Below are 23,970 nucleotides of genomic sequence, written 5' to 3'. Positions count from 1 at the left end.
TATTTTGGTAATGAAATGAGTGTGATAACTTTATAGGTTAATTATCCTAACACCTCATGAACTATACCTAATTATTATAAAGACTCTTAAAATTTTTTTAGGTTGTAATGTCATTTTTAAATTTTGGGGCAAAGTGAAACGGATAACGACGATGACAAAAATACATAATGACAAACTATGCATATAACTAATATATCACAAAATTATTAATTTTTTAAATAAAAAATAAAAATAGTAAATAACTTACTCTCTTCTCTCTCTCTTTTCCACTCGTAGTCATCAGGCAATGCATGAGTGAGAAGGCGGTCGTAGCAACGACGGCGCATGAGTGGGAGGGTGAAGGTGATAGCACGTGAGTGAGAGGGTGACGATAGCAAGCTCGCCGAGGCTTTCTCATCCCATGCGATGCGATGCAATAGTGAGCTCGTTGCAGTCTCTTGTCCCATACAGTGCAGTAGTGAGCTTGTCGTGACCTCCTCATCCCACTCGGCACGACATTAAACTCGCTCGCGATGGAGATATGCCGATGCCTTTGCTTGTAGAGGGAGAGAATAGAAGCAAGGGAGGGAGGGAGGGGGAGAATAGAAGGAAAGCAAAAAATGGAAATGAGAGTAGTGACGGTGAAGGAAAAGAAAGGGAGATAATTAAATATAATAATAATAAAAATTTAAATTTTTACTAAATTATTTTTTGTTCCTAAATTAATTAATGGGTCATATAAAGATTACGAGGTCATTTATATCATTTTAAAAATTAATTATATTTAATATAACTGTTACTTAAACTGACTCATCTAATTTTTTGAGATTACACTAACTGAACTGTAACATTAATTATTTTTTTTAAATTTTAGGAGGGGCATTGTAACGTAAAAAAATTTAATAAATTTTCGTAAAATCTAAGTATAATTCAAAAGGTGTGGACATAATTAGCCCAAACTTTATGGTACCCGCTCACATGAATAAATAAAACGTGCATATGTTAAAGTTATGCATACTGATCGCAATTGCGTACAGTCTTTTAAGAGAGTGACATTCGGTGTGTCATTCATAAATAAAAAAGAGTTAATTCAAAATTTAGATAGATTTATGCATCAACCAAACCAAACACTCTCTAAATGTACTATAATAATACTTCATTTTATCCTCTAAATAAAGTTGAACATCAATCCTGGAACGAGGCCCAACTTAGGGTCACCGTAGTAGGCCGGCCCAATAGGAGTCCATTTCCGTAGCCAATCATGTTTACGGCCTCTCTTCGAGTAGCGTTACCCCCACCCACGTCTCTCTCCCCTCTCCCCTGCTCGCCTTCTCCAAAACCCTAGTGAGAGAAGATGACGCTCGACGACGATAAATCCATATACGTCGGAGGTCTACCCTACGACGCCACCGACGAAACCCTCCGGCGAGTCTTCGACCTCTACGGCCACATCGTCGCCGTTAAGGTCTGCCCACCTACCCTTTTCTTCCTCTGGATCTTATTCTAGTTAAAATGCATTTCGTCATAATTTCGTGACAATTCGATCTATTTTACGTATCCTAGGGTTTATCCCTCGATAGTTCTTCACTAGGTCTAATTTGACGTGCATCAGCACTACTTTACTGTTTCGTCTGTGATAAGAACAACATAATTATCAGTTTTTTGACGAATAGCTTGAATTGTATCTTTATGTTCTCTTGCATAACACTCCTGTATGCACCTTCTAAAGTTTCTAAGGAAGCTGGAAGCGTGTATGCTCTAAGAGAGCTGCATTTTTCCTTGTTTAGAATCATATAGACTCTGAAAATTGTCAACTGCAGATTATAAATGATCGGGAAGTTGGAGGGAAATGCTACGGCTTTATTACTTTCACTAATCCTAGGTCTGCTGTGGATGCTATCATGGACATGAATGGCAGGGTACGTTGCTCTTTGTTATGTTTTTAGTGTTCTTCTTTTGGTCCGTCTGATGGTGTTGTTCTCAATCAGACTATTGGTGGAAGAGTTGTGCGAGTTAATGAAGTTCGGACAAGAGGGGCAAGGCCAAATTTTCATCGTGAAAATTTCCGGCGAGATGCTGGGAGGGACACTGATTGGGATAGGGGCAGGGAGAGAGAAAGGAATAATAATCGTGACACAGACCGCTACCGCGACAGAAACAATGATCCATCTCGTGAGCGTGATAGAAATAGAGAACGAGACTATGAGCATATACGTGAATTTGATCGAGCAAGAGATCATTCCTTGGATCGAGGTAAAGATCACGAAGACCATGATCAAGAAAGTGACCATGATGGAGGTTGGGACAGGGGCTGGTATCATGATTTAGGCGAAGATGAAGCTAAATATGTTGACAGTGAGAGAGACAAGGATAAGGAACAACAACCACGCATTAAACTGGGGTAATTCTTTATGTTTACCTCCTTAATATATACTTTCAATTTATTCATCCGTGAAATATGTTGGTAGAGATGCACATAAAGTAAGCATGGATTTGGGATGTGGGATAAACTTAGTTGTCATTGTCATGTTACTTTGAACCATGGAACTAATATAAGTTTTAGGCAGTTTTCTCCAAATTTTCATCTGTTTTTTTTAGGTTACCTACAACTTCATTACATTTTAGGTTGGATTGGCATCAGGTCATGTTAAATTGTAAGTCAGGTTCATTGAACTCTTAATTTAGGACATGTTCCTATTGTACCCTGGCTATTTTTCTTTTCCTTTCCTTTTCATCTAAGTGGTTCAAAGTTTATCTTCATCTGTTGACCCTAAAATTTTTACGTTCCAACTCATGTGGATTTTTTTGATTGGGAATGTGATCTAGCTGAAAAGAAAATATGATTAATAAGCAAGGGAGAAGGATAGCTAATGACAGTAATACTTTTACTTATAACTGTAGTAAGAAAATGATCCAGTAAAAGTAAATGTCAAAATTGGACCCTAGATTCTGTGGCTACTTCTGAAGGAAAATATAGATGCCTTCTTTTGGTTGGACTTTACAAAGGTCTATGGTCTACTAAATGTGGTTGAAGGAGATAAGAAAAGGTGAGTTTTGATCCTTTAAACTTACTATTAACAGTGTCCTCATTTTTGTTATGCAGGGAGCAAGTATAGGTCAAACAGCTTTTACTTATTGACTCATTGTGAAACTTTACGATAAAATAGGCACCTCATTTACTTAAGGTGTCATATTTCTTTAATTTGTCATGATATCAAGCTCTGTCATTCCATCTCCGGATTGATTTTTCAGTTGTCATGCTAATGATGCTGAAATAACATAAAGAAGAATTAAGTTATTATATTCATACACCATGTTAAACAGGATCCCCGTTTCCTGTTGTTAAGCCATCTCTCTACATTTAATCTTTTGATATTTCAAATCTGTTTATAGTTATGAATTTTTGGTATCTGAGGAAACCATGTGAACTTGAGTTCATTTGTAGGACCTAAAGGAAGTCAAAGTGTTGCACCAGGTAGTGGAGAAGACAGTCTAGTGTTCCGTGGTAATGATGAATTATTAAATTCATTTTTAATAACATAGAATGGATAAGGGACCGTAGGCAATATCTGTCATCAAGCAATGCTGATAAGAATGAACCATATGCATATTTTGATAATAGCGCGGACCTTGAGATAGTGTTAGCTGATATATTAAACTGAGTGTTGAATAATTTCCTTAAAATTTGAAGAAAGGATAACAAAGTGCCTTTATATCAGATTTTAAATTTAAATTTGTATGAATTTAGTATTTACCATGTTCATCTCATTGCAATAGACAAGGGAAAGAACTGAAGGCAATATGTTCCCACTTGCCCGTTCTCTCTCAAAATGTGAAATGAGGTGGCATATTGTCTGTAGAGGCATTAGAAGCACTTAGTTAAAAATTATCTGAAGGATTAATTATTTATTTTTTCATTCATTTTTTCTGCTTGATTTCAGTGGTGGTCGTTCCAATGATCATGAGAGCAAGGAGTTGTCATCAAATTCTAGTGATGAATATCATGATCAGGTAGAGTAAGCTGAATTGCTTTTTATATCTATTGACTGATCACTGTATCCAATGCTTAAATGCAAATGATTTTGCTTTTTCTTACTTTCTCAAATTTCTATTATTTGGATCAGTTGAAAGAGCAATTGGACAAATCTGTTCAGAAGCATGATGAGATTCAAAAGGAGGTATATAGATATCTAGATCTTTTACTGAAACAATGTCCTGTATTTCACTTTGGCAAACTAATTCAGTTGCAAATTCTGGCGTTTACCAGTTAGATATCATGTTATTACATGTGGGGCTGTAATATGGTTTGCTACAGATTTAAATTGATTGCTCTGACTTCCATCTTGGATAGCGCTGGACTGGTTCCCCCGTTAAAAATAGCCAATCTATCTGCTTGTATATAGTTACTCATATAATATCTTTTCTTTTTAATGTTATTTATTTACTGTTAATTCGCTGTAACATAGCTACTAGTTAGTGAGTTAGTTTTGTGGTAATCCTGTTAAGTTATATGTTATAGTTGCACTCTCACCCTGTGGCTTGGTTCTCGTACAAAGTCAGATCACCTCTTTAATTTTACTCTATCCTAAGGTGACCTCACCGAGATGAGTATCCTTTTTCTGGGTGAGTAATGTTCTGATAAGAGAATTACTGAATGATGTTACAGCTTACTTTGATTAAAGAGAAAGTTGAAGAGAAGCAACAGCTTATTACAGATTTACGTAAGAAGTCTCAGGTAACTTCATTCCGGTATATAACAAATTATTCTGACATCATTATGTAAGCCTTCATGTTCCCTGTTGGTTTACCAACAATTGTTTGAAGCCTCTGCTTTTCTTGACTGACCGTAAATAATTTCCTATACAAATGCAGAAGTTGGAGGATGCATTGGCTGCTGCAAAGAAAGTTTCTTCTCATCGGCACTCAACGCTATCTAAGGTACATAACCATTTCCTAGTCATCATCCAGCTGGCTGGTACTCCATACCAAATCCAGAAAATAGTTCTGGAAATAATTTAATAACACAAGTTTTCATCTATTCTACAGCTGCACAGATGTTTTCTACAAGTTCAAAACTACAGTGAGAGGATTAAATTATCTGAACAGGAACTTCAGGTCACTTTTATTCTTACCCTTGCTTTGTTTAGTTGGTCCACCGTATCATAGGATTGGTAATTTTTTTATGCTATGACTTGATGTATAGGTGCTTGTTCAGATTTGACGTCTTAAAATTCTGTAGGTGATTTTCTTGGTTCTTTTCACTCTAGGCAGATTAGAGTTTGTATTCTTCTGTTTGTGAGCAAAAGTCCTAGAATAGAAACTACATGACCACCTTGAATAATCAGATAACACTAGATAGGAATTGCTTCTTCAGGAAAAACGTCCAACAAACTCAAAAATTAACTAGGAAATTAAAACCTCACATTAATTGTGACTTGAGGAGTTTGATGAAATAATTCTATAGACAAATTACTATGTTGATCCACATGCGCAATTATAGGGAAAAACGAAATCGATGACTTTCCTAGTGAGTTGAGTAATTCATTCTAGGGTCGAGGCATAATTTATTGGAGTAAGTATTCTTTATGTGCCTATCTATCAGATTATATCTTCAAGCTTTGCATCAGTTTAGACTTCTGCAGTGCTTCTGAAATATTGTTTGTGCTGATGCAATATGTACTTTCTGTACTTTGACATCATTCTTTCCTCCTTATAGTCTCTTGTTGATGAGTCAATGATTGAAGTTGATGTGGATGAGGATGCTGCAAATGGCCAGGTATGACATTCCAGTCAGTTGGTCATTTTGTGTAACTTATTGAAAGGTTTTTCTTTCTCCCACTTGATTGTTAAGCTTGAAGCACAAGCTGTATTGGCAGTGTAACTAAAGCGCTAACTCTTGTATTTCTATTATCGTAGTGAAATTGTTAGTCTACTTCATTTTGTTACAGTGTTTTTCAAATGCAGCTAGAGATGAATGCCTAGTGAGTCATTTGGTTGTGTTTAGATCCAGTCTCTAGCATGAAGATTATCATATCTTTGGTAACTTCTCATGATGCTTGTTCATATGATTCACCGAAATATGAAAGCTAAAAATACTATGTAATAGACCTCTTTACTTGTGTAAGTACCTTTTCTTTTCTTCTTGCCTTTAAATTCTACCTATATCATACCACAAGTTGCATTTCATTGCAAGTAGAATTCTTCATATACTAAGCTGACCAAATATTACAAACTCGTAGATTGCTCTCACTTTGTCTACCCCTTCCATGCAGTGCCTTTTATGACTTGGGACAATGGGTATCCCTGGCTGGCCAGGCAATCTCTACAAGTACTTTAATTGGCAACTAGAGGTCTTAAAAAGGGGATTCCTTGCACCCTTTTGAGATGCTTGCTGTAAGAACCCTGCTTGCTCTCAGAAGTTTTATCGGTCATTGGAATAGATCCTTTCTAAAATATCTTCTCTAACTTATCCAAGGATGAGATGATCGACTTTTGCGCCCTGCTATTCTGCCATTGATGTCATGGTAGTTTTGGCAATTGATGTAGTGACTATTCCAAGTTGTTTTTCTCCTTTGACAAAAAGGCCCAGCGCTGCTTCATTGAAACATAGTACAAGCTCTATCCACCAACAAAGATATGCAGACAAAGAACTACAACAAAATATCAACAACCACAGCACATTTATCGTAAGAAAGACAGAAAACATCCAGACATCAATCCACTGCTAGGATCTAATCCATCACAGCATAATTACACAACCACAACATGCCTTCCACACCACATAAACCAACTTTTTTAAGTTCCAAGTTGCAGCCACCAACTCGGTCAGTGAACCAACCACCTGTTCAAATGATTGTTTTGGGTTTCAACTTTGTTAGAGAAGGCCAAAGATGCTTTCTAAAATGTAAGATGAGATAATGATCAAATCCTTGTTTTCATAAGAATATCAAAATGATTCGGGGGGACGAACAAAAGACTTTTCTACTGATAATACTGATCCAATATAAACTAGATCGCTGTGGGCCGATTTGACCAAACATGGAAAGAAGGTTGTAGGTTGAAATTATGCTTTCCTTATCCAAGAATTCTCAGTGATCGAAAAGGTTGCAGTGATATCTCTCACTTGCCAAGGTACAGAGGAACTCATCAGTGATCATGCTTTGTTAAACAAGAATCACAAAATTTTGCCAGATTTGTCATGCTGTTCTCGTGTTGCCTCATATGGCAGAAATCCATGGACAACTAGCCCTGCCCTAGAGGACAAGAAGAATATGAAATATATTCATTTGGACGATTACTTAGATATAAAAGCCTACGCCCAAATAATTAATATCGTGCAGTTCGTGGTTACCTTCTAGATTAACCAAATCCAACGTATGCTACTCTCACTAGGGACCTACCTCAGGCTAAACTTAAAAAATAAAAAAATCTAAGTTAGATTAAGTGGTCTCCCATCTCACACAACCTTAATTGGTCAATTTAGCATCCGTTTGATTCTTCGCAATGCCGTAGCCGTTCTTTTTCTTCTCTCTCCTATTTCCCCTGTCCCCCCGTAGATGAGAGAGAAAGTAGTGAACAATTGCACACAAGCCCTTATCTCCATGGCCCGATGGGAATATTCCTAACTGGCACCAGACAAAAGGGATATTCAAGAGGACGATTGGAGAGAATATGTTGACACGTGTCACGAGGAGAATCACCTCAAAAGCTAGAGAGAGAATGAGAGGAGAGGAGAGGAGAGGAGAGGAGAGGAGAGGGGAGAGAGAGAGATGAAGATTCTCGTAAAAGGCATGGGCTGGAGTCTTGTACGTGAAGACGGATATGGAAAGCGACCAACCCTCATAATTGCACAGCGAATTCGATGCAAGCTCTCTTCTTCTTCTTTCTCTCTCTCGCTCCCTAATTTTTAGAGGAATCTTCTTAGCTTCCAGCCCACTTCCTCTTAAAAAGCTATAAGTAGTAGCAGGATAGGAGATTCCCGACTCTACTACTGCCTCTTGTTATATTCTAATTTCTCTTTTGCAAAATGACCACCTATATTATGATCCTATTATATTTTTTTTTTAAAAAAATTTATCTTGTTCTAATTAGCTCATAAGAATTCCTGTTTTATAACAAAAAAAAAAAAATACACCCATGGAGATGTTTTTCTTTGGAATTATACCCACAAAGGAAGAGGTTTATCACAATAAATCTGAAAGGTTGGTGGTTATTTGCAAATAAAAAAGAAAGAAGAATCCTGTATTCTTTTAGGCCAATGGATTAAGAGGTTATGATGGGGGTTTGGTCTCTCTCTAAAGCACCATGCATCTGTGTTAGGCACCACTAAGATATTCCTTGCTTAGGGAAGCACTAATTTGTTAATATTTTAAGGATCAGTGGTATTAGAAATATACCCTCTTGCCTTCACTGTGACTGCAATGTCTGTTTGTGTGAATGGTTGCACTTTGCACCTTTTGAAAACAAAGGAAGGGACTCTCTTTCCTTTCAGATGGACTCTTTGGATAGAATATTTACCCATATCTTGTTTGAATTGTGTATGGTATATGCTTTCATGGCTTTATCATTTGCTTCATTGATTAATCGTTTAGAATTTTGGTCCTCAAAAGAGTTTCCCTTGACATCTATGGCCATTATTGTATGGCTAGAAGTATCTAACTATTGCTTATTAAATTTTGCCATTAGAATTATGCTTAATTAGATGGTTAAAGGTGGTTATGCTGTATGGGTATTACCGGGTTCAAATCTCAGTGGCACCGTTTTAACTGGCATTGAGATAATCCTGGAGGGAAAAGCAAAAGAAGTGATTGGTGAAGAGGAGGAAGAATCTCTTTGGGTCTGGTCATATGAGTTGTGGTACAAGGAGTCCAAAGGTGCCAAAACCAGGGCCTAAGCACATGATGACCTTCTGGCCACCTGATTCCCCTTCTCTCATGAACCCTAGAAGCTTTTCTCTTTGATATATCTTTGCAAGAAGTTACCATGCCTTTACTTTATCTCCTGCTTTTCCTTTTCCACCCCTCAAATCCCACTTTATTCTCTATCCCTCCCTCCCTCCCTCCCTCAAACTCACCCTAAAAAGGAAGGTGATCCCCCACCTCTCCCCCTCAGATACCTCTCACAACTATCATCCCTCCTCCTCTCTATCTCAAACTCCTCATGTGCTAAAGGAAAACTCTAGCTGGTAGATAGTTGCAGTTGGCGGCATGGCTTCACCTTCTGATCTTAGCTTAGATTACAAGCCAAACGGCTATCCAATGACCCAAAAATCACTAGGAGATCAATTTGAACAGACCCAAAAGATGCGAGAATTCCTGGCTCGCCTCGAGGAAGAGCGCCTTAAGATCGAAGCGTTCAAGCGCGAGCTGCCTCTCTGCATGCAATTACTCAACAATGGTAGACACTCCACTGAATTCATCAAGCAAGTTCACTTTTATGTTCTATATCAATTACCATGAATTCTCAAAAGAGAAGGAACACAACTTATCTCTTTCTCTTTCTCTTTCTCTCCCTATATATATTCCAGCCATGGAGACATATAGGCAGCAGTTGGAATCATATCAAACATGCCAAGGGCCAAGATCTGTTCTTGAGGAATTCATACCCCTCGAGCAGATGAGCATCAATGGGTCCGACAAGGGAGCCAACGCACCCTCCGAAAAGTCGAGCTGGCTAGTCTCTGCGCAACTATGGAGCCCGGCCAACGACATGCAGCAACCGATGCAAGAGAGCGAGCACAGGTTCGACGCGAGATCGAAGTTCGCAATCGATGGCAAGCAAAGGAACGGCGGCGCCTTTCTTCCGTTTTCGAAGGAGAAGAGTAAAAATCTCCCTGAATTGGCCCTCACTTCGCCTGAGAAGGACGTAGACGAGAAGAGGCCGGCCGAGACGGAGGACGGAAGTATTGGTGTTGGGAGAGAGAGTGGAAGCAAAGGTGGTGGAGTCGTGCAAGGGAAGGGACGCAGTAATAGTAATAGTAATAGTCATAGTCATAGTCATAGTCATAGTAGTGTGAGCGAGACACAAACACAGAGGAAGGCTAGAAGATGTTGGTCGCCAGATTTGCACCGTAGATTTGTTAATGCTCTCCAGATATTGGGTGGCTCTCAAGGTAGTAAAATTTAGGAATAATCTTTTTCTTTTCCAATATTTCTTCTTTTGATCTACTTAATTCGCTAGTTCTGATTTATTTCTGTATCTACTTACTTGTTGAGATTTGTTATATGAATTATTATTTGGAAATGGAATGCAGTGGCCACCCCAAAGCAGATAAGGGAGCTCATGAAGGTTGATGGATTGACCAATGATGAGGTTAAAAGCCATCTTCAGGTCTCTCTCTCTCTCTTTCCAAACTTGTCAAGTAACCTCATATCATTAATCATTGTGTAATCATAACTCCGCCATCAAGTACTCTATAAGATATTAAGATATATATCTATATATGTATGTATATAAACATTAATAGTTTCCGTTTTGAGTTTGAATATTTATACTAGTTTCGATTGTAAAAGGGAAAGTTTAATTTCTAATTTGCATGCATACCTTGCAAAAATTGGTGTTCATTTATAAGAAGTATAATGATTCATATTGCAACCTTTAGTTGAATAAGAAACCTTAAGGGTATTTATGTGATATGGGTATACATAGAAGTACCAACTTTAGAGGGGTATATACATTAGAAGCTTGCCAAATTTTTTAGCTTTGATAATTTAAACGAATTATTCTCTTTTCTTTTTCATTGGTTTAGAAATATCGCCTGCACACGAGGAGACCAATCACAGCACCTCAATCCTCCGTTGCGGCGGCGCCGCAACTGGTCGTCCTCGGTGGCATCTGGGTCCCTCCCGAGTACGCCACGTCAGCCGCCGCCGGTCAGGGGATCTACGGGGCTCACCCCACGCCGGCCCACTACTGCGTCGCCCCCATCCCACACCACCTCCACCACGCCGCGGCCCTCCGCCGCGCCACGCCAGCCGCCGGCTCCACCGCAGGGTACAAAGGCCAGCTCGCGTCGCCGGAGTCTGAGGTGAGGAGCGGCGGCGAGAGGTCGGAGAGCATCGAGGAGGAGGAGGAGGGTGAAGGAAGAGAGGAGGAAGAGGAAGAAGAAGAAGAAGAAGAGGACGACGAAGACGCCGAGGCGGCTCCGCCGGTTGCGACAACGGAGGAGAAGGCGGAGGAGGTAGGTAAAAATGGCGGTGACTTGGCTCTCAAGTTTTAGGGTAATCGGAGAGTTAGGGGTTTTGGTGGCGCCTGTTAGGTGTTCGCGGAAATTAGTGAGTGAGGAGGAGAGAGAAGGGAAGGGAAGAGATAAAGAGTCACAAGACGGTGTTTGGTCTTATTGACCTGTTGTAGTCTTTGTTTGGGCTTTTGGTTCTTTTGCCTATCTAAAAGGAACTCGTTTGTCTTAGCTATTGAGATGCGGACTTGGTATATATAATATATTATATATGTGCTCGTTTTGGTGTATATTCGTTTTTTTTTTTTTTTCTTGTTCGAGACTTACATAAAATACTTGATACTTTACCCATGCTATTACCCCACCACAACTCATGTACTTCTTTTTATAGTCTACGGTATCAGAATACTGGAAGAATAGCCGTATCTGCAGTAGATAACTTTGGATTTATATTAGGAACGGTCATATATTAGACTTCTCTTTTAGGCTATAAATTAAGCACAAAATGATGTCTTGGATCTGGATCAAAATAAACAAAGAAGATTACTATTAGCACAATACAAGATTAGGAAGGGAAATTATATACCATTTCACGTGCCTTCACGTTGCACCAACCGCGGATGATTCAACGAGGAAGCGGCGGGAACCACGATCTCAACGCCGGGTTTCTCGCTCTCTTCCGCAGCTCAATTAAGAAAGTGTGCCCCATAATATCTAAATTACCATTGTAAACGCATAGTGCCCCATAATATCTAAATTACCATTACGTTTACAAGCCCAAACGCGCGACTCTCCGGTTTGCAACAAGTGGCACTACGATCGTATTCCAATTCAAAGTCAACCCTAGAAAAACTAGAGACAAATTGACTGGAGAAGAGGAATGGTTATAGAGGCATGTGGTTGTTGTTTCCAAAGTTGTGATCTATTAAAAGACTCTAGAGAGTTAAAGGTGCGATGCTTAGATGCTAACTAGTCCAGTGGAAGGGGATCGACTCCAGAGGTGCATATGCCCTTCAGCTTAGGTCAGTTCGATCGAACAAATCCATCTCTAGGTTTATCAATTGCTTCCAACTGCATGTCTATCTCAATCTGCAGGTAGAAGGTAGAGAAAAATGTTTGGATTTTGACTCATTTCCGTATCTACGTTTTTCACTTTCTTCCTCCTACTTGATGTACAGCTTGTTATATAGGAGCTTTTAAAATTTGATGTCGGGGGATTATGGATGTCTGAGAATTGACGGTTAGAATGGTTATAGTTTGTTGATTTCCATTCTGATCTTGCTTCAGATAACTGGATCAGTTTGTCTTTTAGAAATTAGGGTAGGTTGAGCTTTAGAGTGTGGTCAGTTTAGTCATGAAGACCAGTTGTTTGGTTTTATGTCTGTCGGCCTTGGTGTTCTTGATGTCCTTTACAATCACCTCTTCCTATTCAATTGGCACTCTTGAACCAGCGTCTGTAACCACTGTTCGAGACAACCCTTTCATCCCCTACAACCGCTATCCCGAGGTTCAGAAGGAGTGTGGGTCAATCCTCTCATCGGCTTCCAAGCTGGAGTTCGATGTCAATAGACTCAATGGTTTTGGGCCGGAGCTATCGTTTGTCAAAGGTGACTGGGTGCAGGAGCATGGTAATGCCCCTCTGATGCCGTTCGACAGTAGTGATGCTCCACAAAATTCTTCTAGTCTTCCTGCTCCCCTTCCCCTTGCTAGCTTCATTTTGACCCATATTGATCCGAACCATCATTCTCACAAAGCTTTCAATGTCACTGGAGTTTTGGCTGTCGCCATCTCGAGGAATGGCACTGCTCCTGATGATATGGGTCATTACCTATTTCCGGAGTTCCACATTTGGCCAGGAACTTCCGAACTCATAATCGTTTTTGAAGGTATCTACACTGAGTCAGAAAAAAATGGAGGGGAGAGTGTTTTGTGTTTGTTGGGGAATGCTTTGCTCCCTTCCCGCGAGTCTGATTCCACTGATCCACGGGAGTGGGTGAATGATTCGGGTACGAAGAACTTCCAGCCTCCCCGTTTACAAGATGATCAGATATTGCTTGTTCTTCACTATCCTAAGACTTTTTCCCTGATTAGTAGAGCAGTGCATGGAGAAATGAAAAGCCTGAATTCAGAATCAAGCCTCCGCTATTTTGATATTGTTAGATTGTCTTCACAGTTAGGTGCTTATTCAAATTACCAGTTTGGGTCAGAAAAGCTCATTTCAAAGGCCTGCAGACCTTACCCTTACCAGGATGATGTTGTGGAAAGGCAGCTCATGGTATACAAAGGATCTGGATTTTGTGGGATTCTTGATCGTATTATCTCCAGAGAAAGTATTCTTAGTGTTGTGCCAAATTGGAACTGCAACGCCACCGATGAGTATTGCAGCAAATTGGGGCCTTTTGCAACAGGGAAAGTGATAAGGGCAACTGATGGAGGATTTGCTAATGTTGGGCTTTTGATGCAAGATGTCAGATGTGAATCAAGAATCGGACCAAGCAGCATAAATTATGCAAGGGTATCATCTGTGTTCCGAGTTATTCCTCCTCAAGAGAATCATTACAAAGCAACACAGAGATCAGCCCTTAATGAGATGACTCTTTCTGCCGAGGGCATATGGAATTCTTCAGATGGACAACTCTGCATGGTTGGTTGTCTGGGACCTGGTAATGCCGGGTGTCACTCTCGCATCTGCTTGTATATTCCTACATTCTTCTCTATCAAGCAACGGAACATCATCATTGGGAGAATTTCCAGTATTAACAACAGAACAGGGGTTTCACACTTTCCATTGTCATTTGAAATGCCAGGCCCTCTCTCGAGTTTATTTGATGGTTACCCTGTAACTGCATACAAGTACTCAAAGATTAAGTTAGCTGGAGCTTTTCTTGAGAGAAGTGAGCCCTTTGATTTTGGCACCGTCATTAAGAAATCACTCTTAAGCTATCCAAGAAAAGGGGATCATAGTGATGAGCTAGTCAATCTCTCCAATCTTTCAAATGATCTTTCACTGCATGTCCTTTTAGTTCAAGATCCAGTACCCAAAGATCTTACAGAGCCACCATTTCTTCAGTTGGAAGTCCTCTCTCTTGGATCATTCTTAGGGCGTTACTGGGCTTCCGAAAATGTATCAATTACTAACAGTTCGACTCCATCCTCTGCCACAACTTCCGCCACAGAGCGGGAGCTACTGTTAAATGTCTCAGCACAGCTCACAATTTCTGGGCAGACTTTTATCAATGCTTCGCTGCTATACCTGGAGGGCCTCTATAATCCTATAGATGGGAAAATGTATCTGATAGGCTGTAGAGATGTTCGTGCTTCATGGAAACTCTTGTTTGAGAGCATGGATCTTGAAGATGGACTAGATTGTTTGATTGAAGTCAAAATAGAATATCCTCCAGTGACTGCACGGTGGCTAATTAACCCAACAGCGAAGATCATCATCACCAGTCAAAGGAATAATGATGACCCTCTTCATTTTAGCTCAATTAAGCTCCAGACATTTCCAATTATGTACCAAGAGCAGAGAGAAGACATACTCTCTCGTAGAAATGTAGAGGGAATTCTCCGCATTCTTACATTATCAGTTGCAATAGCTTGTATATGTGGCCAGCTGTTTTACATCAGAAAGAACATCACCACAGTTCCTTGCATGTCTCTAGTCATGCTTGGTGTTCAGGCTCTAGGCTATAGCATTCCTTTGATCACAGGAGCTGAGGCTTTGTTTTCCAAGTTCACCTCTGAGCCTTATGCCAGTCAATCATTCGAGCTTTACAAGAATCAATGGTTCTGGACTATTGACTACCTAGTCAAGGTTCTTGTGCTTGGCGCATTTCTACTCACACTTAGGCTTGGTCAGAAGGTGTGGAAATCCCGTATCAGATTACTAACACGCAGTCCACTGGAGCCATGGCGTGTCCCAAATGACAAAAAAGTTCTCTTCATTAGCTTTGGCATACACATGGTTGGCTTTCTGGCAGTTCTTATCGTACATTATGTTAATGCTTCCAACAGACCGATTCGCCAAGAGACATTTATGGATGAGAGAGGGAACATCCATAAGCTGCATGAATGGGCAATGCAACTGGTGGAGTATATTGGTCTTATTCAAGATTTTTTCTTACTTCCTCAGATAATTGGCAATTTTCTGTGGCAGATTAACTGCAAGCCTTTGAGAAAAGCCTACTACATTGGAATAACAGTTGTTAGAATTCTTCCGCATGTTTATGATTACATAAGAGCTCCAGTTTTCAACCCATATTTTTCAGGACAATATGAGTTTGTTGACCCAAGTTTAGATTTCTACTCCAAGTTTGATGATGTGGCTATTCCAGTGATTGCTGCCATCCTCGCAGTTGTGATATACATTCAGCAGAAATGGGACTATGAAAAACTTGGTCAGACTTTTCTGCCCGAGAAGAGAAAATTGCTTCCATTGGGGTCTAGGGTATATGAGAGGCTGCCGTCATTGTCTTTTGAAGCGGAGCTTGTTTCTGGGGTGAATGAAGCTGAAACCCTTCAAAAGGATGAAAATTGATGATCACACCTCAGAGAGTTGTTACGGGACTTAATTTCTTTTCTATGGTATGCATACTGTGTCTTGTATGTCATCACTGTGATGTAAGCTTAAAGGATCACACCTCAGTAGTTTTCTTTTGTTATCTTGTAATTTGTGAATCATCGTTAGGGTTCTACTGATAGAACTGCGTGAATTGTATGAAGATTATCAACACTTTACAGAAACAGTTTCAAATATATATATTTTAGCTTCTGTTACTTAAAACTTTAGAGTTAAGCTCAAGTTACATAGATTCGAGAATGATGAGAAACCGATAGAACATTTATTTGTCCTCCGCTAGGCCGCTGTATTAAGCTGCAAGGAGATTCTTACACATACTACTACACTATATCTACAAAAGAACAGGATAAACACTTGATAAAATTGATAAAGGAATCCAACACAAGCTGCTGTCCTGAGAACAGTAAGTTACAGATCAATCCATAAAGAGCAGGAACTCGAGCAGAGTTCAAAGTTCACAAACATCGTAAGATTCATCACACTGAAGGGTACAGCGTATGTGGATCTACATGCTTATTCTCACAGATAGAAGAGAGTTGGACTTCACGAAAGCAAGAGGATGAGAGGTCAAATATATATATATATATATATATATATATATATATATATATATATATCATGATGCTCTGCTCTTTTACTCTTATATACATTGTTAATTGCAGCAGCAGCAGAGGCAATCGAGGCAGCACTCACAGGTCTCATAGCAGCAGAAGCAGCAACATAGGGCAAATAAGCTGCAAATAGTTTGTAGATTTTAGTCAACCAGTTGGAGCAATGAGATCAGAAGAGAAAAGAGAAGAAACCACCGGTAAAAGAAATTTTGGCAACTTTTCATTCTAGCCCCCTTTTTTTCATTATTTTCGATTTGACCTCTTTTCACCTATCAAATGGATTTCTTTTATCCAATTACTATCCAAGAAAGATACTTCTGTCAGTAACCTTAATAGGATTATCGGGACAGAATATTCTCTATCATGACAGAATATTTCTTTTGTCATTCGCGAGTCATTTAGATAGGTCTAAAAACAGGGGTCGAACGGGAATAACGGAAAAATGAGTGTAAACTTTTAAAAAAAGAAGTCTGAACAATATATATTAATTGGTTACAAAAAATCATAAAATATCAACTAGCCCTAGCTGGAGCAAATTCCTACAACTTGAGCTGTAAAGGATCCATTTCAATGTCCCTCTGTTTAGGTGAGGTGGTGTTAGACATTAAACGACTGCTAATTAGCAATCAACTTTAAAGTTGGTAGATACCTTTCCTGCGAAGGTCATAGGGTTGATTCAAAACCAAGCAATTATTGTGAAAAAAATCATTATGGGTTTAGCTCAATGGATTGATTAAACTCAGTTGATGACTGGACGTCTTGGTAGTGAGGTAGTTTAGAGGAGCAGCTAGGTGACTCGAAGTGAATATCTTAGTAGTATTTAATTTCGAGCAATAGTTCAGCGATGTATATGATTTAAAATTTAGACTAGATAGCTTAATATGTTGGTTAAATCTTGATAGTCTAAATTACTCAGTATTTAGAAAAAATGATTGATCTTTATCCAAGATTGAAAACAAAAAAACCAAACCACTAATGAACATAACCTTTGTATAACCAACGCACACCGTATACAAAGGTAATTATAAATTTCCAATAACTATAAGCCCTCCAATTCATAGAACACATATAAAGCTAGAGAGAGAGAGAGAGAGAGAGAGAGAGAGAGAGAGAGAGGGAACCAGGCATAGATGCAGCCCTTCTCCTCATGGCGTTTCTGGACGTGCTCGAGATAAGACATCTCCTGCGCACTTGGTGGGTTGTACATCTTTGCTGCTGCTGTTGCTTCCACACGATTTAGCTCCCTGTGCAAAAAGACTGAACGGCAGCACACCGTAGAAGAGAAGAAGAAGAAGAAGAAGAAGAAGAGAAGAGAATTATTGAGTGGAACAGAGAGAAGAGATGATAGCCTCTTTTATAATGAGAGCAAGTGAGCTATATTAGGTTTTGTTACATAACTGCCATTGTAAACTGTTCAAATATCATAACTGCCATTATATTTTTAAAATATTATAATTGCTACTAAATTATTATTATTATTATTATTATTTTTTGACTCTTTTAGAATTGCTATTGTAGGTAGTTTCTAATTTTAAAATTAAAGTTAACAAGCTCATTTACTTGACTACAATACCATTCTTTCGTAAAATATTTATTAAGGATTTTTGTATTATGTAAAAGAAATACCTTTTCTCATACTATGATATTAGGTAAAATATTAGATAGCTTTTGATTTATTTTAAAAATAATTTATGTAAAGGTAAAATAATCTTTTTGAAATTTAAGTTCAGTTTTAATCATGATTAACTAATATAATAACATTTTTAAAACAACACAATGATTAAGCGGTAATTATGATATATTTTTTTAAAAAACTAATGGCAATTATGTAAAAAAATCTTATTAATTTTCAAAAAAGAAAAAGAAAAAGTGAAAAGTATAAATAACACCCAATATTAGTTAACTATATTACCAATAAAGATTTTTTGATTATTTATAAATAGAGCCATCTATTTGTTAAAAATTATCAAGCCACGCCCTTCCATTTGATAGATTAGATATAATTTAACCCAACTTATCACATCAACTTAATTACGAAACTAAAATAAGCCTCCAAAATAGTTTAGAAAAAAAAAAAAAACAAAGACATCAATTTCCAACGAAATAGAATCAAATCAAATTTATAATTCAAAATTACTGTCGTTTAATCTAAATATTACATTAAAAAATTAGACGATTTTTATTTTTTTTAAATGCTTGTTAAATTAAATTAACTTAAAATATTGCTCCGTATTTTTTAACAAATAAAAGACTTTATTTGTTACGGATAATGTCACTTGTCGAGTGATGCATAAAAATTAAAAAGACTACTACTTGCCGTGTTGACTTGACTGTCTGGCTTGATGGGTATTTATGAAAGGATTAAATTGGAACAGTTGGCACCTAATCCCTTAATTATTGATCAATTATCAATAGAGATGGATATTTTGCATTTCAACCCCTTCATTTTATCCTTATTGTAGAAGAAACGACCACCTCTTCGTCTTTCTCGCCTCTCTTTGTGAAGAGCATTTGGGTTTAATTCTACGCGTTAATATTATGCAAAAGAAGACCCAAAAAAAAATAGGTTTGAAAGAGAGATCCTCAAAGCTGGGCCACTAGACGTGGTGGGCTATATACCAAAAGAAGAGAATAAGCACCAAATGGAGGTTTTAAAGAGGAATGGTGGGGAAAAGATGCACCAACTACGGTTCATGGCATGCGAATCAAATACTAATTTAATGTTCATTTCCCCACCACGGTAACTATCAACTTTCCTTTTTGTTTATTCATTACTTCCATGTGAACAGATAGATATACAAGTAATAGAGCAGAGTGTGGTGGGTTGTAGTTCAGTTTAGTAGGAAAAAACTACTAAAATTTATAATTTATACTTGGAAGTACTAAAACGAAATAATATGATAATAAGAATATCAAGGGTATTTTTTAATTGGCACAAATAGGCTATCATATTAGCGAATTATAAATTTAAGCTTTTTTTTATTACAGATTTAGACTAATTTATCGTTTCTCTAACCTAACCCGACTATTTAATCTTGATAATCACAAGATTAAAATAATAAGATAAAATATTATAACTCACCATAATAATTAAAACACTAATAATAATATAAAGTATATAAATTGATATTTTGATAATTTCTTCTTTTGAAATATCTCTTTTTCAAATGTGATGTTCTAAATATCTATTCCTCATATTGCATATACCAACTATAGATACATAATATCTTATATTACTAGAGTGGCTTACAAACGCTAATTAATAAACAGCATGCAGAACGACAATGCTTTGCTAACGACTGGAGATCGCTAGGTCGATGTTTGTATTCATTTATAGAAGACCACGTACAATTTATTGTAAACGGAATGCTAAGAGAATGCGTGTATATGAAACAAATTAACTATGATCTCACATGTCCTATGGCTGTGGAGGATTCATGCAATGTTCATTACCACAGAGATGACAAGTGGGGGTTTGTGGGCTTAAGCTGAGATCACCCATGGCCATCATGCAGTGTTCTTCCAATTTATTTGGCAGGATTTGTGGAAGGTGAAAAGGAGAGTTGTAGAGTTTTTCTCCTTTTTGTTAGAGAATTCAAAGATATTAAACAGAAGCTTTTCCCGCAGAGGCTTCTTACTTTCTTAGAGTGTTAGATAAGTGTAAGGTCAATCAACAGTCCAGAGAGAAAAGGTTGCTGCTACTTAGTTTTGGTATTCTTCTTAATTATACAATTCTAAACCTCTTGAGGATATCACAGAAAATAGAGCAAGAAGAGTAGTATCGATGATCTTCTCTTCTCTTCTCTTCTCTTCTCTTCTCTTCTCTTCTCTTCTCTTCTCTTCTCTTCTCTTCTACTTTGTGAGTCATTTTTACTGATAGTAACTGCATGAACTGAATGAAGATTATCAATTTCAAGTATAACTTTTAGCTTCTGTTATCTTATCCTAACTTGAAACATTTAGAGTGAAGCTCAAGTTACATAGATTCAAGGAGAGAACATGATAAAACACTTGATAACAATTGATAAAGGAATCCAACACAAGCGGCTATCCTCAGAACAATGAGTTATTGGCCAACTTCCATAAATATCAGGAACTCGAGCAAGAGCCCAAACTTCACAAACATCTTGAGATTCAAACGCAACTTACATTAAAAGAACAATTAAAAAGAGAGAGATTGCATGGTTGGCAGCAACAGATGGACTTGAGACAGTCTCCACAGGCGTCGCCGCCACAGCAGCAGCAAAATACGGCGGAAAAGCTGCAAATAGTCGGTAGATTTTAGTCAACCAGTTGGAGCGATGAGATTAAAAAAGAAAGAAGAAGAAGACAACAGAATATGCTACTCGCACTGGGAAACAATATTTGGGGAAGTCTTCATTCTAACCTCGCATTTTTGCTTCAGTTTTTGTCTCTGTGATTTGACCTTTTCTAGTCTTTCCGAATGGACTCTTAAAACTATATCTTTTAGATGGCATTTTGGTTGATATTTATTCATAAATTATAATTTTTCTTAAAAATATATTTTATAACCAAATATTTATTTATTTATTTATATAAGGTAAATTACGTGGCAAGTTATCTACATAATTTTTTAAAGATAAAATGTATAATAAAGTTATGCACATTTTATAAGTAAAATTTTTAGTATAATTAACATATTTATTCATTGTTAGTAATCAAACAAAAATTCTTATATAAAATTATTTAAAATAATTATTATAATTTTCAAGTAAATAATAAAATATGAGTAAAGTTTATATTTAAAACATGTATATATATAAAGTTATTCTTTAATATTTTATGCACGAGGCGGAGTTTTACAACGTCAAAGAGTAAAAAGTAGCCTTAATAGAGTTATGTTGACAGAATATTCTCTATTCCTGATGGAATATTTCTTATCTCATGCGGTAGTCAACCTTTCGATAGATGGAAATACAGGCGTCGAATGGAAATTGTCGGAAAAGGGAGGGTGTAAAATAAAAAATATTCCTGAACGATATATAGCCAATTGACAACTTGAGAGAGAGAGAGAGAGAGAGAGAGAGAGAAAATAAGAACCAGTTCCAGATGTTGCGGAGACAAAAGAGACACATCTCTCCGGAGCACTTGGTGGGTTATACACGATTTAGCTCCCTCTCTCTGTGCAAAAGAGACTACACTGCAGCACACCGTACCTGGAAGGACTACCTGAGAACGAAGAGGAGAAGAATTATGGAGTATTTAAAGAGGGCATGCGAGCTATGAGCTATCTCCTCCATGTTTATCCATATGGAATTATGGATGGATATTTTGCATTTCACCCCCTTCATTTTGCCCTTATTGTGGAAAATCCTCTCTCTCTCTCTCTCTCTCTCTCTCTCTCTTCTCCTTTCTCGCATCTCTCTTCCTAAAGCCTAAAGGGCATTTGGATTATAATTGTCGCAACTCCACCACATATATCACATGATATTCGGTCGACGAACTTCTGGGAGTGGTGGGGAAAAAGATTACATTATTTATGACGATGCCATCGAATCGAATCCGAGCCTACTATTTGGTTCGCCACCAAAGTAACATTATTTATTCTTTCCCTCTGAAGTGTGAACAGATACGATTTATAAAACGTAGTGTGTCCAACGTATTGTGCTCAGATATATTTGTTCATATGAGTTGTGATGTTCATAGAGCATCAGAGAATATGAACAGCATAATTTATTAAATAATCATAATAATAATAATAATAATAATACTACGTTCTCTACGTTGGAATACTCGAATCTGAAGGATTTATACAGAAAATAAAGCAACAGTATTGTGTGAGAGAAGGGCATCATCTTTAGGGAAAAGGTAAGTGATCGTCAGAATAAAGTTTCAATCGGAAGTGGAGACCGGCCCACCAATCAACTAACTATTCAAGCCGAGATTGATACCGCTGAGTTTGAAATAGGCATCGAGAAATAATTTTGAAATGCAATGTGATGTCCTTGAAGTTCAAAATTATTTCTCGATGCCTATTTCAAATTACTTCAAGGACATCACATTGAAACTAAGTGATGATGTTATCTCTAATTATGCAGATTGACAGTCTAATTAGTTTTAGACTCTGAAATAGGCTATCGGTCTGCATAATTAGAGATAACATCAGAGAGGAAAATTTGGTTCATTCCTTCTAGAGTCGAATCTGAGTCTGCATTTGAGAGAGAGTACAGCACTGTTCAGGTTTAATTAAGGCATTAGAAAACTGCTTCTTTTCCAGTGCAAGGTAGTCATTGTATCCTGGGAGACCGACGTCCACTGTTCCAGAAGCAATCGGTGGAGGACGAATTGGTCTTAAGGAGATAGTGTCCAACGCTAGACTCGACTATTCAGAATTTTATTCTGTAATCTGTGAGTTCATTTAATTTAATTTGAACGAATTTTTTGTGACTATTTGGAATCAGATTGTTACCGACAACATTCATGTTATTTAGACTAAAGAATGTAGTTTGTTACAACTATTACATTTTAAAGAGTTGGATAAGCTTTAAAGAGTAAAAAAAAATAGTAATATTCTATCTAGTTATATCGAAATATTCACTATATTTTGTATCAGTAAAAGAAAGAGTATATTTTTCTAATTTTGAAATCACAGTATTTATACCTAAATGAACTAGCTAAGCCTGACAAAATGAAAGAAACAATAATGTTTCCTCGAGATCATGTTATGGTAGATTTCTTGAGTTAATAACTAGATTTGCACTAATGATTGATTTAGTGAGATAATTGGAATAATGTTTTATGACTAAAAATAATCACCTACGTGAGTGTTTAATATAAAATTTTATTCTTTTAAGGCTTTAATGTAATTTAGTAAACCCCTAATATCCTTATTCTTTTCGTAAAACTTTGTGGAACCTAGTCAAGGTTAAACCCTACACCTCATATTAATTTTCTAGGGAAGGACAAATATACTTATAGCAGCCATTTTCTAGGGAAGGAAAACCATTAGGATGTCAAAAGATAAAGTTATCTTATATGAATATAAGTTTCTGCTCATGAATTCTCATGAGCCTCAATAAGTTTATATGTTTGCTTGTATAGGTCTAAACTATAATGTGTAATGTGCATAGTCTCAACAGATTACAACCAACCACATCCCTTGGGATGCAACAAACGAACTCCCAAACTTCTACGTAGAAAAGTAATCTATATCTATTGGCATGCAAAGTAGTAATTCTTTCTAAGCTAATTTTCAGAGAACCTTATTACAAATTTACAGCTATCATATTAATTTTATGACTCAGTTCTGGTGATGTTAAAGTTGCACACCATCTTAATTTTAAATCTTATTAATAATGACATCAAGCAGCGGGATTAATATATCCTTGTGATGAAAATAAAAACAACAAAGATGGTTGATATTGTATGACTTTGGCACGGAACCATACATCATTACCAACTACCAAGCTGTCATTAAAATGAAGACAACATACAGTCATACAAAAATAATAATAATAATAATAATATCGATTTTGGTGGCTTTAGTCTCATCTGTGAGAGGAAGTGATTTACCACGGCAAACTGCCCGTAGTTTATTTATCCGTGTTGCCTAGTGCAATTATTATGATAAAAATAATAAGATCTAAGCAGGAATTGCAGCTAGC

At 37.4% G+C, this 23,970-nt stretch overlaps 3 protein-coding genes and 2 long non-coding RNA genes across 6 annotated transcripts; 3 read left to right on the top strand and 2 right to left on the bottom strand.

The window, feature by feature from the left end:
• The first annotated feature begins 1,255 nt into the window (after nucleotides 1-1,255).
• LOC140766006 (uncharacterized) lies at nucleotides 1,256-6,598 on the top strand. Its single transcript, XM_073105376.1, has 10 exons — nucleotides 1,256-1,444; nucleotides 1,800-1,898; nucleotides 1,968-2,380; nucleotides 3,921-3,990; nucleotides 4,104-4,157; nucleotides 4,646-4,714; nucleotides 4,852-4,917; nucleotides 5,026-5,094; nucleotides 5,696-5,755; nucleotides 6,252-6,598. Exons 1-10 carry the CDS (start codon nucleotides 1,334-1,336, stop codon nucleotides 6,261-6,263), a joined length of 1,023 nt encoding a protein of 340 aa, XP_072961477.1. The 5' UTR covers nucleotides 1,256-1,333; the 3' UTR covers nucleotides 6,264-6,598.
• Nucleotides 6,599-9,070: 2,472 nt separating this feature from the next.
• Nucleotides 9,071-11,434, top strand: LOC140765351 (transcription factor NIGTH1-like). The gene is made up of 4 exons (XM_073104395.1): nucleotides 9,071-9,375; nucleotides 9,506-10,090; nucleotides 10,232-10,308; nucleotides 10,727-11,434. Exons 1-4 carry the CDS (start codon nucleotides 9,186-9,188, stop codon nucleotides 11,195-11,197), a joined length of 1,323 nt encoding a protein of 440 aa, XP_072960496.1. The 5' UTR covers nucleotides 9,071-9,185; the 3' UTR covers nucleotides 11,198-11,434.
• Nucleotides 11,435-11,949: 515 nt separating this feature from the next.
• Nucleotides 11,950-15,914, top strand: LOC140764401 (uncharacterized). 2 transcript variants are annotated; one of them, XM_073102958.1, is made up of 2 exons: nucleotides 11,950-12,177; nucleotides 12,334-15,914. In XM_073102958.1, exon 2 carries the CDS (start codon nucleotides 12,510-12,512, stop codon nucleotides 15,690-15,692), a length of 3,183 nt encoding a protein of 1,060 aa, XP_072959059.1. In that variant the 5' UTR covers nucleotides 11,950-12,177; nucleotides 12,334-12,509; the 3' UTR covers nucleotides 15,693-15,914. The 2 variants fall into 2 exon arrangements, with proteins under 2 accessions (XP_072959059.1, XP_072959058.1); XM_073102957.1 differs by having other exon boundaries at nucleotides 12,251-15,914.
• Nucleotides 15,915-16,078: 164 nt separating this feature from the next.
• LOC140764403 (uncharacterized) lies at nucleotides 16,079-17,679 on the bottom strand. The gene is made up of 2 exons (XR_012105034.1): nucleotides 17,467-17,679; nucleotides 16,079-16,468 (listed from the first exon to the last, which is right to left on the bottom strand). It is a non-coding gene; the product is annotated as an uncharacterized lncRNA (long non-coding RNA).
• Nucleotides 17,680-20,345: 2,666 nt separating this feature from the next.
• LOC140765641 (uncharacterized) lies at nucleotides 20,346-21,863 on the bottom strand. Its single transcript, XR_012105217.1, has 2 exons — nucleotides 21,407-21,863; nucleotides 20,346-20,606 (listed from the first exon to the last, which is right to left on the bottom strand). It is a non-coding gene; the product is annotated as an uncharacterized lncRNA (long non-coding RNA).
• Between the last annotated feature and the right edge of the window lie 2,107 nt (nucleotides 21,864-23,970).

Source organism: Typha angustifolia, chromosome 8, assembly GCF_048772165.1.
Source record: "Typha angustifolia cultivar Huaian chromosome 8, ASM4877216v1, whole genome shotgun sequence".
NCBI classification, from domain to species: Eukaryota; Viridiplantae; Streptophyta; class Magnoliopsida; order Poales; family Typhaceae; genus Typha; species Typha angustifolia.
The sequence above is the reverse complement of the archived record's forward strand: the minus strand, read 5'-3'. Positions and strand labels throughout refer to the sequence as shown.

What these genes read in the sequence shown, in the direction of transcription:
- LOC140766006 (XM_073105376.1), top strand. Translation starts at nt 1,334, where the DNA reads ATGACGCTCGACGACGATAAATCCATATACGTCGGAGGTCTACCCTAC. An exon ending in GGCACTCAACGCTATCTAAG is followed by an intron (nt 4,918 to 5,025) that starts GTACATAACCAT and finishes TCTATTCTACAG; the next exon opens with CTGCACAGATGTTTTCTACA. An exon ending in TATCTGAACAGGAACTTCAG is followed by an intron (nt 5,095 to 5,695) that starts GTCACTTTTATT and finishes TCCTCCTTATAG; the next exon opens with TCTCTTGTTGATGAGTCAAT.
- LOC140764401 (XM_073102958.1), top strand. Translation starts at nt 12,510, where the DNA reads ATGAAGACCAGTTGTTTGGTTTTATGTCTGTCGGCCTTGGTGTTCTTG.
- LOC140765351 (XM_073104395.1), top strand. Translation starts at nt 9,186, where the DNA reads ATGGCTTCACCTTCTGATCTTAGCTTAGATTACAAGCCAAACGGCTAT. An exon ending in CATGCAATTACTCAACAATG is followed by an intron (nt 9,376 to 9,505) that starts GTAGACACTCCA and finishes TATATATTCCAG; the next exon opens with CCATGGAGACATATAGGCAG. An exon ending in AGGTTAAAAGCCATCTTCAG is followed by an intron (nt 10,309 to 10,726) that starts GTCTCTCTCTCT and finishes TCATTGGTTTAG; the next exon opens with AAATATCGCCTGCACACGAG.